This window comes from Tauraco erythrolophus, chromosome 7, assembly GCF_009769465.1.
Source record: "Tauraco erythrolophus isolate bTauEry1 chromosome 7, bTauEry1.pri, whole genome shotgun sequence".
Classification (NCBI taxonomy): Eukaryota; Metazoa; Chordata; class Aves; order Musophagiformes; family Musophagidae; genus Tauraco; species Tauraco erythrolophus.
The window spans coordinates 60,996,810-61,017,144 of NC_141471.1; the positions used below are offsets into that span (position 1 = coordinate 60,996,810).

The 20,335-nt window shown below is 42.6% G+C and overlaps 1 protein-coding gene across 1 annotated transcript in view; it reads left to right on the forward strand.

The window, feature by feature from the left end:
- BMPER (BMP binding endothelial regulator) overlaps positions 1–18,192 on the forward strand; it is a 147,599-nt gene extending 129,407 nt beyond the window's left edge. The window contains exons 14-15 of the mRNA XM_086614458.1: positions 11,774–11,904; positions 18,011–18,192. Of these exons, the coding sequence (XP_086470584.1) occupies positions 11,774–11,904; positions 18,011–18,192 (313 nt within the window). The remainder of the gene's footprint in view (positions 1–11,773; positions 11,905–18,010) is intronic.
- Positions 18,193–20,335: the final 2,143 nt, after the last annotated feature.

The window sequence follows — 20,335 nt, forward strand, 5'->3', positions numbered from 1 at the left end:
GTGATCATTTGCAATTTAATATTGCTTGGTGACAAAAGTTTCTTTTGCACATGATAAAAATTGCATTCAATCCCTGGCCCTAGAATAGTGGCTGAGGAGGGGCTTTTACTCCTGCCACTTTGGCCAGAGACTGAAACGTTTCATACAGTAGCTCTGCTTACAGGAGTAAGCTGGCCTTCCTTAACTAACGTAATAAAACGCAGACCATCCTAAGGGGATGAGGGAGTTGCATTCCAAAACTTGCACTGCAAGCGACCAAAGTTTAATGGAAAACTTTGAAAAGATTCTATTAAAAAACAATTTTCCTTCTATATATCATACACTCTATTTTATGCTTTCCTTACTGCTTCCTTTTTTTTCCTTACTGGCACAAAAACAGGATCTTTGTTTTGACAGAGCTAATCTGCTCATGCTTTCCTACAGGCCCTCAGGCTCCCCACCTGTGGAAAGATCCATGGGAGCAGAAAAACTACTAAGTGGATGCCACATGCTCACCTCAAAGGGAAGAAATTGGTGGCTTCCCAGAGGTATGGACTGTAAACATCGTGGTTCCCGAGGACCCATGGAGAACACGAACTATGAATCTTGCATAACTTCCAGCAACAGCTTTTCCTTCCATATCGCCTTCTGGGATTTCCCTCTCCTGTCAGCTGGGCTTCTTCAGGAGATGTGCTGGATGGGCTGCTTTGCTGCAGCTGTGCCGGCTCCCTCTTTCCAAGGATGGAAAGGCACACTCAGCCCTGACAATTTCTACCCACAAACCTTGCTGGTGAGAAGGGTTTAAAGTAGCTTGCAACCACTGCCAAGTTTGACAGCAAGCTTCGTAACAAACTGGTACAACTCTGAGATCTCTTCACTGCTTCTGTGGAGAGGCCAGAGGAGATTTTATGGAGTGAAAAGTGATGGAGAGAGAATGAATGGCTTTGTGGCTCCATCAGGCAGCGCACTAAAGGTGGCACTGATCTGCTCCATGGAGTTCCAGCCTAGCCAACAAAGAGAGGCAAAGTCAAATTCAGATGTTTAGGACTTTGTATACAAGATGAAACCCCAAATTTGTCTTAGCATCTTTGCTCCTGGGCATCGCCCGCAATGAGCAGGAAAATAACCCGTGATCGTGATTGTCTGTGGTAGGGAGGATTGGCTCATGTTCATGGCCAGCATTTCTCTTTAAAGACTGCTGATTTACATCAGAGCTCTCTTTGTATTTAGCCAAGTAAATGACCATGCCCAAACCAACACACTGAAAGGTAAGTTTGTCATGAAGGAGAGCAAACCTTGGCTCCATCTGCTCCTACTATCTCATCCCATCTCACCCAGAAGTAGATCACTCTGACTTTATAACATCCATGTGGGTTCCTGTGGCTCCCAGGCCAGGCTGATATGTTGTGGAGTCGCTATGTCTAGTACAGGAAATTTTAATTCATAGCATTTTAAGTCAGGAAGCTTGAGTTTAATGTTTAGCTGTGTCCTGAAAGGGTCCTGATCCTTCAAAGCCTTGAAGTATAGAACTGCAGAAAAAAGGCTGATGACAGTTCTGAGTTGTGGCTCCTGTGTTGTCAGTAGGAAAATCCCTGCCAATTTCACTGGAGACAGCACTGCATCCACTGTATTTTCAGGCTCTGTATGGTGTTTTGCAGTTGAGATCTGGCACTCAGGAAGGTTAAAGAACTGTGGTAGTACGCAGAGCATCTCATCTCCAAAGCGTTCTGTATATGAAGTAGCAGGCTAAATCCAACTGACTACAGACCAGAAACCAGGTCTCTGCTTACCGGCTGTGTCCTGTATCACCATCAAACTGTGAGGCTCACCCCCTCCCTCTGCTCTACTGAATCTTGAAGGGGAGCATGGCAGCACTGCCGCTGTTTTTAAGACAGCCCTCCTCAATGGGCAGGAGGACCTCTCTGTTGGGATGCCAGTCGGGCTTATGGCCACCAACGTCCATGCAGTCTTGAGAACACTTTCATCCCTGGAAGTGTTCAAGGCCAGGTTGGATGAGGCTTTGGGCAACCTGGTGTAGTGGAAAGTGCCCCTGCTCATGGCAGGGGGGTTGGAACTAGATGATCTTTGAGGTCCCTTCCAACCCAAACCGTTCTGTGATTCTATAACACGCAGGGCAAAAGCAGAGGTGCCTGAGGAAACGTAAAGGCAGGAACTAAGTATCCAGCATGGCTGGGGTCGGGGCAACCAAGCTGAGACCGCAGCTTTGCATTCGGGTTGTTGAATTCTGCCTAAACCATGTTTATGTGCATATGGGTCTGGGCCAGGACCACACAGGAAGCCATAAAACCAAGAACAGAGTGTTAATTTGAATGTTTCAATTCAGGTAAGACGGCTTTTAAGCCACTTCTTGCAAGTCCTGTTTTGAGCAGTTATCTCTGATGAAGAGCTAACGGAGATCTCTGAGAAGAAGTGCCCTGTGAGCATGTGACAGGCTGGAAGGGTGGCATGGTCAGTGAGCCTGGCATTGCCGAAACGAGATTTTAGCTCTTGGTTTGTGAAGGCAGCAAGATGAGGAAGAAAGCTGTTTTCTAAGTAGCGGTCTCCGATCTGCTCTTTCCCTTGCTCTCTTTTTTTCATATTCCATCTGGAGCCAGCAACTTTTTAAATGCTCTGCAGCCACCTAGAGGAAAAAAAAAGCTTGATTGAAGTTAATTTTATATGGGTTAACCCAGGGAATGGGCTCTGCAGAGTTTAAGAATGTGAATTTCTAAACTAGCCAGCCTGTTTATTATTATATCACAAGACCTCCTTGGAAATATATACAGTGAATCATCATCAAAAGCTGAAGATAACTTCAGTTTATGTTTACACTTTAGAAATATTTCCTGCTTCGTGTTCTCATTGTGCTCCTTACTGGATATGACATACTTTTATGGCAGATAGCATAGCAGGGCCACAATATATTTTGTTGGTAGATAGAAGGAGATGATCTGGTTTGAATTTTTATTTTAGAAGATTTAAATCTTGTGTTATTCTATATGTCTGTCTCTTGGCTCTGGCAATACGCTATTGGTATATCTATATGGTTTATGTTTCTGTAGGGCCATGACTTCAAAACCTCTCAATAATGTTTTAGGTTCTATCTAGGATGTTTATAAGCTTCTGAAAAACCTCTGGCTTTTCTCAGATGAGGACTGTCACACAGAATACACAGATGGGCTCCCTGTCCACTAGAGAGAAAGTTGACGCAGTCGTGTTAGATTCATTTAGTCTGTGCCGCGTTCATTTGCACTGTATGAGACACAATAACAAAGTTTAACTGTGGATCGAAAGTACCACTTCGATGCTCTAAAGTTAGATGTTAAAACATGTCTGTCTTTTTGAAATTGAAAGATAAAATTTTATGTTAAAAGTTAAATGGATGATAAGCCGTATCAGGTAGCACTAGACATACAACTATTGTAATCTTTACCAATTATGTGATGCATATTTGCAAGTGGATGACTGGATATTAATTAACTGAAGAAATCCGTCTCTTCAGAAACCAGGTCCCAGCTTTTGTGCTTTCAGTGTCAGGTTGCAGGTGATACTCCTAAATTTGCCTCTGTATCTTTTTGTTGATCCAGACTTTTTATTGCAAATGACCTCTTTATAGTGAGTTTGGAAACTGTCTGTTCTAGAGCAGGTCCTTGTATTTTCCAGCCAGATATACAAACCACGGATCATACAACGTACAGGCAGCCAAATCCTTTTTGCACTAATCTCACCAAAGAAAGTGGAACAAAGTGTATGTACGCTGCTCAAGTAAGCAAGTAAAGGAGAACATTTTTTGATGGACACATTTCAGTGTGATATTGGGCACTTGTTTGAAATGGATTAAGAAACTTAAGCTGTATGTCCTCTTTATTCCAATAATTCCGCATACAAAGTTGTATGTAACTTGCACAGAGTAGTGGTTTTTAACTGTTTCACCTCAAGCTATATGTTATATATGAGAACTTGAGTTCTTATGCATACAGATATTTATTTCAAATGCCAGGGCTTTAAAGGCTAAACTCTGCATGGTGCAGCACAACTGAAACAGAAGGGGAGGAGGTGAAAACTCTCTCCCACTTTCTGACAGTGAGTGGGAGTGCAAGGGGTCAGCTCTTCCAGGGCTGTGAATGGTGTTTCCATGTTCTATTGGAGCTTCTTGAGCAAAAATCCAGTCTCTCTAAAGGTGGCAAGTCAGCTGCTCAACTGTACTGTAACCTTCAGCTCTAGGAAATATTCTGAGTCATACCAGATGCTTCTTGGAGCCCAGCGCGGGACTTCATTGTCTTCCTCAGTCATGGTTCAGCTATTTCCCCGTGGAGGGATTTTAGCCAACCTTTCCATTCTCAGGACCAGAAAGAACACTTAAAGCCACAGATGCCTGTAAGGATCCGAGCACAAGATAGAAAAAGCCTACTTGACACATTAGTAGGAGAATTACCGTGAACAAAGAAGTAGGGAAGGCTGCTGTGTTTCGTTCTTTATTTGATTCCTCCTCCTTCCTTCCTTTTCAGTGCTTTTACCACTGCTACTGCATATTCAGGGAGATGATAAATATGATGTCAGGCTAGTGCTGTCCTGAGAACTTAATTTTATGCAGTTTTGGAAAATGTTCCAGAATGTTTCATTGTTCCTTTTACCATATTCTTGTGGGTAATGTTGATTAAAGCAATAAAACGCAATTCTGGCACAGCATGCCCTTTATGTAAACGTTAAAAATACGCATAGAACACTCTTTTTGGCATTTTCTAAAAGCTTTTGGATAATACTTTTAGCAGCACGTAGTATAGGTTTGTGGTGATATTGTGCAGCACAGTATGCTTTTCCAGAGGTCTACATGGACCTTCATTTATTTAGTCTCTGGAAAATACCATTTTTGCTTACCCTTTGTGAAGAAAGTATCAGTTCTAATTTTTTTTAAAGAAGCTGGATATGCAAAGAAATCAAAATTGAATTGCTGTCTCTGCAATGTTTGAAATCACCAACAATAATTACCACTTGCATTTAAAGCATCCTTTTACCAAGTTGACTGAACTCCTCTAAATAACTGCTTTGGAAGGGTGCCTTGGCAAGGCAGGAATGGATGTGGATATCTTGTGTGATTCTGTTTAATTATCTCTGAATGCCAAGTCTATATCTGGAGCAGGAACAATGGCACTCAGAGTTAAATTAGGGCTCTTCGATGTGTGTGAAACGTGACTGCTATGCCCTAAAAATCTTAGATCACATGCAGCTCTTGCCCTTTGGAGGAGTGGTGTGTTTTATCGTTTCTTTCCGCTTGGCTCCATTGGGCAATACAGTCCAAGGTTGACGCGACTTTGCACAGAAATCAAGGATCGGGATGAAATTTGAACGCATGATTCAAATGCCTGCTGCTGCAAACTCCTCCTCTGCAATCTGCCAGAAATAACTGTGATATTCTCAAGCATTATGGCCAATGCTTTCTTTATAGGAATGAGATTTCCCCATGGAAAGCATATGCCTGCAGTAGATTTGCTATGCACTGCACACCAAAGATGAGCTGCGAGTTCCCTTTCTGCTCCCACATTTTTAGGGTTTTTTTGGAGCCAGTTCAGCAGCGTGGGAGTTCTTGTACCATGGGGGAGTCTCAAGTACAAAGCACGTGCATGCTGCCTGCCACTTTTTCTGGGCACTTTCCCACTTACCGGAAAAACGGGTCAGGGCACTGATGATTTAACTTTATTATGGGCACCTTTAACAGGTCCTCAATTTAAGGCAAAGTTACCATTGTTATGATGTGTGGAGCTTAGAGGGAGTGCAGATATAGTTGCCTGGTCTTGGAAGAAACGATCCTTGAAAATGACTGCCTTTGCTGCATGAAACAGTCTGTTCCTCAGGCAAATGCTTTGAATGAACACTCAATAGATGTAAAGGCTTCTGTGTTTTCAGCAGCCTCCAAAATTACCTTCTTCATGAGTTATTTGCTGCTTTTGCATTAGTATTAGTAAATTCTGGAGAAAGAGAGAATGATCCCAAGCCTCAAAGCCATAAAAAGTCTCCAGCTCTACATACCTGCTTCAATACTTCAGTAAGATTAAACATGTACATATAGACAAGAGAGCTCGTGATAGCAAGAGCATGAGCCTTTTCGTTATACATCGGAATACAGCTCATCTTCTTACCTTATAAAATGACTTCTCTAGCTGGGGCCACAAATAATAGCAACTCATTGAAATGTTGGAGGAAAAACAGCCCAAACAAGCTTTGTTATAACATCATAACTACTGACAGAAGCCATTGGCTTTTTTTTTTTTTTTTTCCCCCCTGTAAAGGAAGAGAAAGGAGGCCTAATTTTGGATCAGGAAAAACGAATCCAGAGTGTTGCTGCTGAATTGTGAGCACTCCGGTGTAATTATGGGAATCCAGACTGGCTGTCGTGCAGAGTATGGCAATTTTCAAAAGCAGAGCTAAAACAAGCCAAGCTTGTACTAAAACTCCAGTTTGGCATACCCAGTAAGAAGTTATGTGAAGAAGTCTGTCTCATGGGATGGCAGGGCTGGAAATTAATCCTCCTCTCTAAGCATATGACCCTTCAGGCTTTGGAGTTGGCAAGTGTAGATTTTATCCCAGATATAGAGGACAAACCCCTTCCCCGCCTGATGCCTCTTCACGTGCATAAAATGGATGTAGTGATGCACTATCTCCGATTGCTTTTGTAAAGTCTGTTGAGACCTACTGGGGGAAAGAGGAAGATGTCGGTGTTTTCCATCTGCCGAGAGCCACTTCTTGAAGGTACCAAAAGGTCTGAAAAAAGCACTGCGTCACACTCCTGTTGTGAAATGCAGGGGGAAAGAAAAGAAAAAAAAAAAGGCAAAGAGAAATAATTGTTCCTCCTAAAACGGCTGGTTCTGGTTTTGGCTTTGCGTGTAGTGCAAAGGAAAAGGAGCTGCTGCTGCTCAGCAAGTGAACATCTGCAGTTCCAATCCCGTGTGGCACGGACTAAGGCTGTAGGCTCTGTTGCTGTGATCTTTTCTTCTCCTTCTTTTTTAATAGCGCATGTAGCGCGGGACGCAGTTCTTTGCCCTTTGTGGGACTTGGAGACTTTCCACGGTTTAATGTGAAAAAGGGCTGTTGCCGAAGGAACATCCTCAGCCAGTTCGCTTTGAAGATGTGGCAGTGGAGTGTGTGTGTGTGTTTGCCTCCTTCCAGGGTGTGTCCCGCAGCTGCCGGATGCCTTCACTTCCATGGATTTCCCCTTGCAACGGTTTGTGATTACACACCCCCAATTAGCGGCATCTCGGACACACACCCTGCAGGCAGCATCAGTCGGAGTCACAGGGAGGCACTTGGTACCCGCGGAGCACTGAGAGGTTGGCTGTGCTCCCGCGCTTGTGCAGAGCAGGGACTCCAGACAAGGTGCACCATCGCAGCCAAATATTTTTTGGAAGTGTAAATAACATCCTTAAATGAAATGTAATTTCATTGTCCAGTTCTGGGCCCCTCAGTTCAAGAAGGACAAGGAACTGCTTGAGAGAGTCCAGCGCAGGGCCACAAAGATGATGGAGGGAGTGGAGCATCTCCGTTATGAGGAAAGGCTGAGGAAGCTGGGTCTCTTTAGCTTGGAGAAGAGGAGACTGAGGGGGGACCTCATTAATGTTTATAAATATGGAAAGGGTGACTGTCATGAGGATGGAGCCAGGCTCTTCTCAGTGGCATCCAATGGTAAGACAAGGGGAAATGGATGTAAGCTGGAACATAGGAGGTTCCGCTTAAACATGAGGAAGAACTTCTTCCCAGTAAGGCTAACAGAACACTGGAACAGGCTGCCCAGAGAGGTTGTGGAATCTCCTTCTCTGGAGATGTTCAAAAACCACCTGGACGCGTTCTTGTGTGATCTGATCTAGGTGGTCCTGCTCCGGCAGGGGGATTGGACTAGATGATCCTTTATTGGATCATCTAGGTGGTCCTGCTCCGGCAGGGGGATTGGACTAGATGATCCTTTGAGGTCCCTTCCAATCCCTGACATTCTGTAGTTCTGTGATTCTGTAATTTTCTCTTGGACCCTCTCTATACGATTTCTCTGAGGGCAGAGCTAAGGCTGCTTGAAGTATCTTCTGTGTATTTCCATAGCTGGTGAAATGGCTTCATTTTACAAGTAACTTGCACTGCAGCCTTCCAATGGGATTATTTCTATATGACTGTAATGTTTTGATGTTTAAACTTCTGATACGCATTCTCAATTTTGCTTCGTTGAAGCAAATGTTTTGGTCTTGGTAAAGAGTCACAATACCTTGGAAGACCCAAAGTCTCTGTTCTGTGCAGTATGGTAACTTGTCAGTAGGGCTTCATTATTGGCATAGTTCCCAAGTTTTACTAAAAGTGTATTTGTCTGTTGTTTGAACAGTCCAGTCGGATCAGAGGATAGATAAGCCTCTGCATACATGCACTTGCTGTCACCGAATCTATTTATCAGATTCAAAGGAGGAATGAAGAGGAGGCGGAATCCGGGGTAGCTGAGAATAATTTTTTAAATGTATCGATCACTGGAGAGGGTAGGAAAAAAAAAAACTATGGGCATACCAAAGATTTTTGCAAGGGGAAAGGATTAGGACAGCACACGAGCCAGTTTTTAAATTTACCTAGGGAAGCATCCTGTAACAGCCCTCTAATGCAACTGTAACAACAATAGCTGTGAGATAATGTAATTAAATGTGGGAAGCAAACACATTTTGAAAAAAACACAGACCCAAAGTCAAAGCTTGCCCATGGGCCAATGCCAGCTCCCCCTCACTTGCCAGCCCCCGGAGGACAGGCATCTTTTGCTTCTGCATCCTTTCCCAGAACTGCCCTTTGACTCTCGCGGTGGCCGTCAAACCAACCACGTACCTGCTCCCTCCTGATTTCAGAAGTGATATAAAAAGACCCCTCTCCCCCGACTACCAATCCATCCAACTACAATTACTACTAATGCATCACACTTGCCAGCAAGAAATTTCATTAGGAAGAAAAAAGAAGGTTTTATTTTGATTGACTAGGCTTGGCAGCTATGGATATAGTTTCCTTGACTCTCATTTTCCATTTAAACTTAGTTAATTAATTAATTAATTTAACCTTGCAAATAATTAGCAATTGGAATTCATTAATAAAACAGACGCAGTCTGATGATTGCTCCTCAGCCAAGCCTAGGGCTTGAGTCCAGCAGCTAGCACCACAAATAAACACTTTGGGAAAATAAAAATTACACGAGCGATTAGGTGTGTAATGATTCAGGGGACTGTTTGTGTTGCACGTGGCGTGCTGCCTTCCTCACTGCACACCCGTGCTGATCCCAGCCAAAGTGGAGATGTTTCACTCTGGAGCCTGCTTGGATGTCCAAGGCCATCTCAACGCTGAGGGCTAACGGCGTCGCGTCACTCGCATGCACGTAGAGGCTGAACTCTCCGCACCGACCATCTCTATACGATTTCTCTCAGTGCAGGAGGTGGCGTTCCCCTCAGAGTCATGGTAAAAAAAAGGTATTTATGTTCTCAAAAGTGGAGGAAGTACTGCAGGTGTAGGATTTTATCATTTCTAAGGCAGGAGAAGTCAGTGAACGCGTCGCCAACCTGGCGCTGGCAAGCATCCCTAAACACCGTAGGTGTTAATATAAGTAAATCTTGGTGGAGAGCCGTCAAATGGGATCGATGAAGGAGGCCAGCACAGAAGCAAAAAGATGATGAAATGGTGTCTTGATAATGGACTCTATCTGTGGAGATTATTACAGACTGTTATCTCCTGGTGATAATAGTTGGCTGCAGTAGCAAACAAGCATCTCCTTCGCTGTAAAATGAGACATCCGCCGCCGAAGTGGCGCGGGGTATACGGAGCGGTGCCTGCTGCAAGGATGCTCGCAAGAGCTCGCAGGCATGTTGTGGCCAAAGGAAACCATGTAAAGTTATTTAATGTGCAACATAAAAAGGGGATCCTTTGTGCTTATACGAGGTCTGTTATCAGCTAACGATGCCAAGGATGTTGTGCTGCTCTGTTCCTCGCGTCCTATCAGCTGTGATACCCGTACGGCAACATCTGCTACTGGGAAAGATGTTAGGGGACCTACTGCAGAACTACAGCGAAATAAAACTACATTGTCCCTAGAAAGTAAAGTTATTTCAAATGCAAACCTCTGATCCGTAAATACGAACACGTTATGTATTTGATCCAAAGCAATTCTTTTTATCCATGTTACGTATATATTGGTACATGCAGGACAGGTAAAACCTTTTTACGTTAGCACTTATGTTGCTTATTTGTCACAGTGCATTTTTAGGTAATTTCATGCTGGGGCTCCACTGAGAGGAAAAATGACTGAAAGCTCATGCAAATGTCAAGCAGAACTGTCAGTTTTAACCATATGAATGGTCACTGAAATAGCCAGGGACTTTGGCAAGGGGAAGTACTCCCTCTTTAAGGGACACTGGTTGAATACGCAGAAACAAGTTTGTCTGTGTTTGAAGGGCCACTAATCCTCTTTCCTAGTTTTGAATAAAGGGTTCCCAATGACTCTAAAGCATTGTATGGGCATTAAGGCTCCCAATTACCTTGACTGAGGTGCTTGCACCTTTTCCAAGCTGTTTGCTATTCAGCTATAGGGAAAGTTTCCAGAAAATTATGCCTGTATCCATCCTTTTCCTAAAGACAACTGAATTTTGGTCCACAGCAAGAGCAATTAACAAGGAGAGATCATTTTCTACTTCAGCCCTTGGTGCTTCTGGAGGCTTTGTGCCTTTCACAGACATTGCCCTGTCGTCTCAGGAACGGAGAAGTTGCTGAACGTGCACAGGGTCTTGCCCGTTGGCACCTAAGGTGCATGCACAGAGCACCCTCCACGGAAAGCAGAGGAACTTTGATTTTCAAAGGACTGAGTAGGACTTCCCCACACCAAGTCCCTGCCTTCTACCCATTTCCCTCAGAGCAGCAGACGCTCTGCAAATTTCTGAATTTGCACTGCTGCATTTGCAGAAGCGTTGAAGCATTTTACATATGCAGGAACTGCTGACGGCAAATCCCACCCGTTGTATTTTTGGTCTGTGCCAAATGGGCACGCGTTCCAGATGATCTAACTTGACGTATAGGGGTGACATATGCAGTAGCAGTTTCACTCAGGGCCATGTTAGCAGCTTTGCTCCCTGCCGTGTTTGGTGGTAGTTCCGTCTTATGTGATGGAAGAAGACGGTGGCATTAATGAGTGCCTGGAGGATCTCCCAGCACGAGAACTGCTCTGTTACGTGGCATCACCCCTGCTCCCTTGGAGTCTCTTCAAGTCTGGCATTTAGTAGTGATGCTGCTGAGAAAACAGGGGTATAGCTGCCTCGGGGCCTTCAAAACAGGGAGAGGCTGGAGGTAACCCAGAGAGAAGGCACCGTTTCTCATCCATTGCATGGAAGGACATGTGCTCATTAGTTGCAGAAGTCATCCATTTAACACCGCTGCTATTATTGTTGATAATATTATTAAATTCTTACTTTCCAGGGAACAAGAAAGAAACCTTTATCTTGTGTTGACACAAAATCATTGCAAAACCGGAGTTTGCCTTCTCCCGCTGTGGTCTCGGTCCTCTCTGCCTGACATTTGTGAGGTCTTCTCACCTCCCTGCTTCCCTGTGGTCCTCTCCGTGGTGCTCCTGAGCCTTCTCTGCAGCAGAGAAGCACATCTAAAGAAAAAAAAATAGATAAGCCCTTGGGATTTGGTGGCAGAGATGCGTTTAATGGTCCACACGACTGGAAAGTAGGCGACTCCAAACCTTGGAGAGATATCTGCCAAATCTTCCCTTGCTTATCTGTTTCGGGGTTTTGTTCTGCAGGTCCTGCGTGACAGACATGTGTGAGTGCCCGGCCCATAAAAACTGCTTCTGCGAGTCGTTCCTGGCCTATGCCCGAGCCTGTCAGAGGGAAGGGCTGAAAGTCCAGTGGGTACCGGAGCAGAACTGTGCAGGTAAGTGTTTTGGGACTGCTTCTTTGTAAGCCACTGCATAGGTTAATAGGCTACTATCTTTTTACTGATCAAAAATGGAGGATAAAAAAAAGAACTGGTTAGAAAGGACTGGGATTGCACCAGCAGTGAGGTTGCATTCTGAGTTATGGAGAAAAACCTCACCAGGAAAGGTTTTTGACCATCAAATATTAGAAATGTTTATTTCATTGCAAAACTTTTCACCTGTAATGCCAGCTGTCTTAATTTTATGTACTTCCAGGAAGCAGTACATGCCTTTTTCTTTCAGAATGTGTAAACATTCGATGACAGATAATGTTTAAACTCCTTTGACCTCCTGTTAAAGCACAGTTATATTTCCAGAGACAACATGCATATATGATTGCAGTAGGTTCAACAAGGGAAGGAGAGAGAATGTATTTAATGGGAATATTAAAATGCAAACCTGCATTAATTTTGGTACTTGGACCAGATTCCCCATGTGATTAAGACTGCATTAATTGCAAGTAATTGTGAGTAATTGTTTCCATGAGAAGTGGTGGCCTGTGGTCATGGGCACTTGAGATAAAATGCAATATTGCAGATGAGTATTTCCCCTGATGATGCTTTCATTAATTTAGGACATTCTATAATGGCATCGGTTTGCCTGGAAATGTAATCAGATTTATGACAGTAGTTGGAAAAAAATAATATAGGATACTCAGTGCTGGTCAAAGAGCTATTACTCTGTGGTCCATTTTGGTGATTGTGTGTGGCTCAGGGTCTACTCTCTCAACTTCAGTTTCCCTTCCTGTGGAAGGCACGATAGCAGGGATGGGTGAGTGACAGAGCAAATTACTTTTGATTGACTATTCCCAAAAGGCTCATTTTTTTCTTACAAAGGAATAGAACAATGCAAACAGGGTGTCACTAAGTGAAAGCCCTATTCAAGGATGTGGTCTCAGACAGCACTAAGAACGTATGTAATTTTAATCTATTGATCTGGTAGCAGTTCCATGCAGAACCTGAAACAAGCATCCTGACTCTTTTTTTTTTTTTTTTGACCAAAGCACTTCAGACTGAGACCTCGCTGTGGCAGATGCTGTAAAAAGAATAAAAACTCCAGTCCCTGCCTTAAGGAGTTTATACAAGTGTTGGCATATCACGACTTAACTAATTGAGGCTTCTTTTCACAATTTTTTCTGGCATTTTACCAAAGACAAGAAAAGTTTCTAAGGCAAAAACAGTTCTTGAGAGAACATTATGAAGGAATTTAAACTCACATCTTCCATTAAAGCTAATGAAAGAAGCATTTAAATCTACCTGAGTTTTTTAATCTCAGTGCTGACTTCTCGAGGGAAAGGGGAAATCTTTTTAAGCAGAAAATATAGATAAGCTGTATATAGTCAAGCACCCTCAAAACACTTACTTAAGCATCCAATGTCAAACAAGTAGCACCATCTTCTACAATAAATCTCACAGTAGGCACTAAGTTAAAGTGCACCCATTGCACTCCATATGTTAACAGTGGCCAGTATCAAGATTTTAATCTTTAACTTACTTTTTTTCTCCCCAAAACTTGTAGTTAAAGTTACTGTGTCCTAATTACAGATAAAAGTTCCTGGATATGAAACAATATATCCGTAATAAAACTTGAGCGTTCTGTGACTTTCATTTCCTGCTTGACATTTCATAGCTGGTGGGATACTTGGAAGAGCTGTGTTCTGATGAAAACGGAGTATACTTATTAGTAAAGTCAGGTTTTAATTATTCTTTTGTGTGTTATAAAACCAGATCTTGTGTGGTTGCCAGTTCCTCTACCCTGACTGCCGTATGCTTAGCTCATTTCTCTAATCTTTAGAAAGCTTGTGTTGTCTGGAGGGCCAGCCAAAGAGGATGCTCAGGAGGCTGAATTACACATCCTCTTCCCTACATGCTCTTCCTCCTTTCCCAGCACGGCAGCGTATCCTCCTCTAAGTCCCCCACAAAATACTGCTGACATTTAACCAGAGGGGTGACGAGAAGAAGCTAATGAGCAAGGAAAACTGTTAGGGTAGGAAGGAGTTGGTGAGATTTGCATGGGAATTGAGAGGCTTTGGAAAGGAATATAGGTTTCCATGGGAAGCGGTGGGCAGTGAGACCTGTTAGGATGGGCACAGGAAGAAATACGGTGTGTGAAGGAGAAGGAAAAAAGAACAGGAGAGCCAAGATGAGGGAAAGAAGAAATAAGAGCAAGTGATACATGAGAGAGAGAAAAAAAAGGACACAAATGGAAGGAAGAGGTTTGAAAAGGAAAGGAGATAGAAAAAAAGATTTTTTTAGCCCAAGAAAGGCTAAGCAACGAGTTTATACTATAAAGTGCAATTAAGTAAGCTGAAGTGGTGAAAGGCCTTGGGCCATAGTAATTTAACATTGAATTTCTGCGAGTGCTGAGAGAAAGACGACTTAAGGATGGCAGATGGCAATAACTCCCTGCCATGGGCATGACTACACAGGCAGGAAGAAAAAGCAGATATGGACTTTTAATAAAGTGCGAAGTGCACGTGGTAGCACCGAAGTGCTGACATGCCCCAACAGCCTCATAAAAACTCAACAATTTTCTCTTTTTCCTATGTGATCAGTTGAACTAGAGGAGGATGAGTGTATATCTGATTTTGACTCTTCTCTCGTGGGTCCCCTCTTCTCTGCTGTGGAATTTTCTGCCCAAAGTCACTCTTTTTCCCTGTTATTTGCTGCGTTACTTTATTGGCTTTATTCCATGTGAATATGTATCAGAAGGCTATTCCGATTTTTCAGTGGAAACTCATTAAAAACTGAAAGCTGAAAAGATTAACACAAGGATATCATTAGAAGGTCAGTGCCCAGATCTATTGCCTTCTACTGTGTTAGAAAGAGATGTTGTGAATTGCAAGCACCATGAGAGACATTCAGTTTGAAAGTCCTACAAAACACCTCGAGAGCCCACACTGTGCAACACCGAGAGAAGCAGCAGGAACTGTTCATTGATGCAGAAATACTAGCTCAGAAATTTCTGTGGAATCAGATTTACCAGGTATCATCCACCAAGGGAATCCTTCAGCAGTTCCATGATAAGTATTTTGACTTCTGCGTTGGGGAACAAGAATTCCTGCTAAATAATTACGGCCATGACTACAAAGGCAGGCACAGACAGATACAACCCTTCTCTGTGAAATTGCCAAACTGGCTGGAATAAACCAGCTCTGGTCTGAAAACCGTGTAGCCTTATTAGGCAGGGTTTATTAGCTCAGGCACAGTGCTGTATTTATGTGACTATATGGCTTCTGGACTCGAGCTGGCCATCATCCCGCCGGCTCAGAAAGCGGTCTGAGGAAGCTCACATCTCTCATGCCAAACACATGTTCTAGAAGAAGAGTGGAAAAATCCTGTTGGGACTGGTAACGTTGCAAAAGGCAGTATTATTAGTAACTTTTGTACTTTGGGCTTGGGTTTTTGATTTTTTTTGCTAGTGCACTAAGGAAGTTATTACTAACAGAGCTCAGTTCTTTAAGAGAGGAATTTGCCTCAAAAGATGGGTGCAAAGGCATCAGCTCTGTTTTCCATGTTTACACGGTACTGATTCATTTCAGCAGTCCCTGGGAAGCCTACTACAGAATGTCTTCATTTTTATTTTTTAAACTGTTGATGAAGTGGAATGTTCTGGATCAATCACACCACATGTTAACAAGTGAAGCACTCAACAATAAAAGCCATCCGAGGAACTTAGCAGCCATTGGGCTTTTCTGATTTTTCCCTTGACAGCAAGTTAACAATGCCATTATGGACTGCCTACAGCAGAAAATAAAGTCATCATTTCTTCTACATGGTGTCATCCAAAGGAGAAGGAGATGTTTTGACATCCCACATCCCTGTGTGGTAGAGCAGAGCCGGGGAGTCCTTACAGATGCCACGGCTGCCAAGGGCAGCCTGGAATATATTCTCATTTGCTCTGGGGCAGAGATGAGGAAGTGGAAAGGAGACCTCGGCCAACTTTCCTAAAACCCACCAGCTGAGGCACCAAACAGAGCTCAGGTGGAACGAACAGGCCGGCTGTTACTGCAGTAAAGCTTTGTGGGATGAAACCTGTTAAAACTGAAGCTCGCAGACCTTTCTAGATGGAAACTGCATCTACTGAAGCCTAATGTTTCAGGTTGTGTTGGTCAATTAGAGATCCTTTGAAGGGAAACTCATTTTCAGAGAGGAGAAACAAAAGCTTCTAGTAAAGAGCCTCCTTAAGATAATCCACGTTGTGTGTGAATTATCTATCAGTATCAGTCTTTGAACATCTTGGTCTACTTTCCTAGACAGTTAATATATTGTTTGCAAAGCTCCTGGGAGCTCTGCACATTTTTGTTTCCTCTCTTACCGAGATTCAATCTCTATTCTTATAACATTGTGTAAGTCCAGAGTTTGTGGTGAATGTAACATTCACTGTGTGCTCAATTTTTCTTGCATATTTTTCCCACCTTCTAAATTTTCCATTTCATTTAAATTTCATTTTAGTTATTCCTTTTGTTTAGTCCCTTCTTCAACGTGCATGAAAGTTATCGTGCAGAGTAAGACAGAAATGCAAAGCTGGGAAAAAGTTCTCAAAAGATCTATGCCCGCAGGCAGAATAAGCCTATCTTGAACATTTGTGAAAGGTGTTTTTTGCAACCTGTTTTAAAATGATGTTCAATGAAAGATGTCTCTCCGAGTTTTTAGGTAGCTTGCTCCGGTGTTTTCTCATGCTTAAAGCTAGAAAGCTTTTGTTTTTCTGATATCTATCTAATATTCAGCTGTTGATTCTCTGTAACTCCAGGGTTACTTTCTGCTACACTATCCAATTTTTCCAATTTTTTGCTTGCTTATTTAATGTCTGTGTCCTGAGAACTTTGTAGGCATTCTTGCCAGAACTCCTCCTTCAGGGCTGCTTTTCATGGACATATAAATGCCATAAAATGCATTGAAAGAAGCTGATGGAACCCCTTACATTTCTGATGCCTTAGCATTAAGATTTCCATCCTCTGTGATATACTCTGATAAATATTTAATCAACAGTACTGTAGTGGCACTCTAAGGCCAATCCTCACAACAAAACAGCATTTTTCTGTCTATAACAGCACTGTTCTTTAAAAAAATCTCGACCTTCAATCTCTCTGAAAATGGAAGAAACCTCCTTAATGCAACCACCTCTTTGTGAATAGCAGGAGATGATTCTGGATGCTTGGGAGTCCCTTACCATCTATAAACTATTTTATCAGTACTTGTTTTTGCCATCAGCACAGCCGTTAGAAAGAATAACAGGCTTTTATTTGCTATCGAACCATGTATTATTCTCCATACTAAAAAGGCAGGATATAAAATGTTAAAGAGTTTAAATATTGATCTGAAGGGGGTATAGTGCTTTTAGCTGAGCCCTCAGTGGTCTCTTAGGTTGGAAATGCATTGAGCTGTCAACTACATAAATCAATGAATAGATACTGGAATCATTAAGTGCAAGGATCCTCATTCTCAGTGATCTCTTGGTAAAACAGCAAAAAGCATGGAAATAATTGGGGTTTTTTTATTATTTATTTCTTTTAGAAATGGTGCTGTTGAGTTAACAGCATTGTTTTTATTTGCTGCAATACGCAATACTGGAGGTATAGTCTTAGGAACAGAAAGTCTGACGTGGTGAATAACTCTCCTTTCTCTTCTTTCCAGAGCATTGGGACTGATAATAACTGTCTGTCCTTAGAAACGTTTCAGGAATCTTTGATAAAAGGCATTGTAACAAATGAATAAACAATGTTAAGCCTTAAACGTAAAGCACAGATCTGCTTATAGATAGAAACCTTGCCAAAGCTTTATATGCCGTCAGCTGTGTCAAAATTCTCCAAAAGTTCAAGGCTGCTAGGAACCTGATACCGTTTTGGTTAGGAATTTTGCTACCTTTGTGTTTGTGATGTAAAATAGTGTTGCATTTAATCCAGCGAAATCTCTTTGTAAGTATTGTTTTTCCTCTAGATGGTCATCATACCAAAACGTGCTTTTGGGTTATTTGCAGGAGAAACCAAGCACACAGATATGTAACTTTCCTTGTGGGACTCTGCGTAATGTGCATATTTTGTTCCTTTTAACTGCCTTTCAGCAACCCAGTGTAAACACGGTGCAGTTTATGATACCTGTGGCCCAGGATGTGTCAAAACTTGTGACAACTGGAACGAGATCGGCCCATGCAACAAGCCCTGCGTTGCAGGGTGCCACTGTCCGGCAAATTTAGTCCTTCACAAAGGAAGATGCATCAAGCCAGTCCTGTGCCCACAGCGATGACATCCGTTCTCTTTCCACGGACACTAGCGTGGGCGTTGCTGACCCCTGCGGTGCTCACAGCCAGTGAAGGACTCCAGAGCTTTGTGTGCAAATTCTGCAAAGTACACGTCTACTCACAGAGTGTAAATATGCTCCTGTGTGTGTATTTATGTGTGTTTATGTATACACACAAGGCACCTGGAAAGATACACAAATGTGTACTGTGTGTACGTAGATACACATATCTATACACAAGTGCCCTAAACGTAAGTACAACCCATATATTTATATATATGTCCACACACACAAATATACATCATTTCTATATATCATAGAAGGATGAATTATTATATGTATATTTTTTGCTATAAAGTTTATGTATTATTATTTCTAGGACCCTGATCTGTAAGTCATTGTATAAATAAACCAGGTGTTTTTAATATAATGTAGTGGCATGAAAAGATTGGATGACTTTGCCGTTGCATAAGTTTGTCGTTTCCAAGGAAACTTTTCTAGGGCCACAGCACTGCCAGACTGGATTAGTTTCAACACAGAACCTGGATTTACAGTTGTACAGGAAAGACATTTCTCTGGAGATGGAGGATTTATCTAGGAATATTTCATGCGTACCTTAGAGCTGCACAGTGATTGGTGACAGTGCTTAATCAGGCAGAGAAAGCTGGGGATCGGCTTTTATGCTTTACTGCCATAACTGTGCAAAAGGATTTCCAAAGCCAGTTGGCCGACTGCCAGCATAGAGATATTTCTTTCTGGAACGGCACCAAAGAGTCAGGGGCCAGATTTTCAAAAGTGTTCGGCACCCGGCAGCTCGCTTTGAAAATTTGACCACTTCCCATTTCATATCCTCATGCCCCGTCTCCGTTGCTGTGTTTGGCAGTAGCTGTGAATACACAATAAGGAGCTTGAAGAAAATATTCGTGTACACATTAGCCCCTTTAACATGTTTGAAACTGCTGGGTTTGTTTCATATTTCCCCCCCAAATATTATGCAGAAAGCAAATCCCACTGTGAGTTGGAGTGTTTGATTTCAGTGTGCCTTCAAACGTGAAATAATGCCAGGTTTAGTAACTCATATCATTTATCAGCATGGTTTAGAAGAAAGACAAATTCACCCCACCAAAAAAACAGTAGAGGCTGTCAAATGCTAATTGGAGAACTGCAATTTATTTCCTTACTGGTCTTTTGCTTGGGGTTTACGAACATGTGGGCTCTGTGAAGTTTGCACGACTTTTGAAGTCTCCCAGGGGAGAAGCAATAATATGGGATTTCATTAGAAACTGTTAAAAAAGCCATACAACTTTCTCAAGCCCGAAGGGAGGGGGTGCTATTTTTCTTCCACTGGAAAACCTCTTGTAGAGCCTGATGGAACGGTCTCTGGAGATGACAGAAGTCTTTGGGCATCTGATTTAGGTTTATAATGAAGTAATACCCTCCCACACAGCTACTTCCATTATGCCTCGCATTGAAATTGCACATTGTAATGCTTTGAACAATTTTCTCCTTTAATTCTTCACTCTCCAGGAAGTTTCACAGGGTCTGAGTTTACAGTGAGTGAGTGGGTGCAACACACTTGGGTTATACAACCTGTCCGCGATCCCGTCCTGGAGGAAGGTGCTGAGTAAGCCTGGTTAGCTTTGGGACCACATATCCGAAACACTGCACCACCACAGTGTTAAAAAGACCTGGGAAAATAACGTCAGGAGCGTTCCATGGACGTTTATCCAAATCTTAAATAAACTCAGCATGATCTTTTTATGTCCCCTTTGTGTTCGTTTTCTTGGAACAATTAAATAACTCTGTTTTACTGGCAGAGAGGGTTTCGAAGCTGCGTACACAAGTGCATTGGGAAGCAGAATTGCAAATGTGCAGATCCCATCAGAGCAGGAAACTAGAAGATTTTGGTGTGGCTCGTGTGATAATTGAATGGCAAAGCTGAAATTTAGAACAATTGCAGTTGGTCCAAGGAGTGAAAACAAAAAATGGCAGTCATTACGATAATTGAAAGCATCAGTTAGACCGAAGACTATTTCAGCCTGTGAGCTTTCGATGCTGACGTATGGGGTCTAAGCCATTAAAAATGTTATTTGCCCAGCTCTAGTTTAGGATAGATTTTCATTACTTATTGCTTACTGTTTCCAAAACA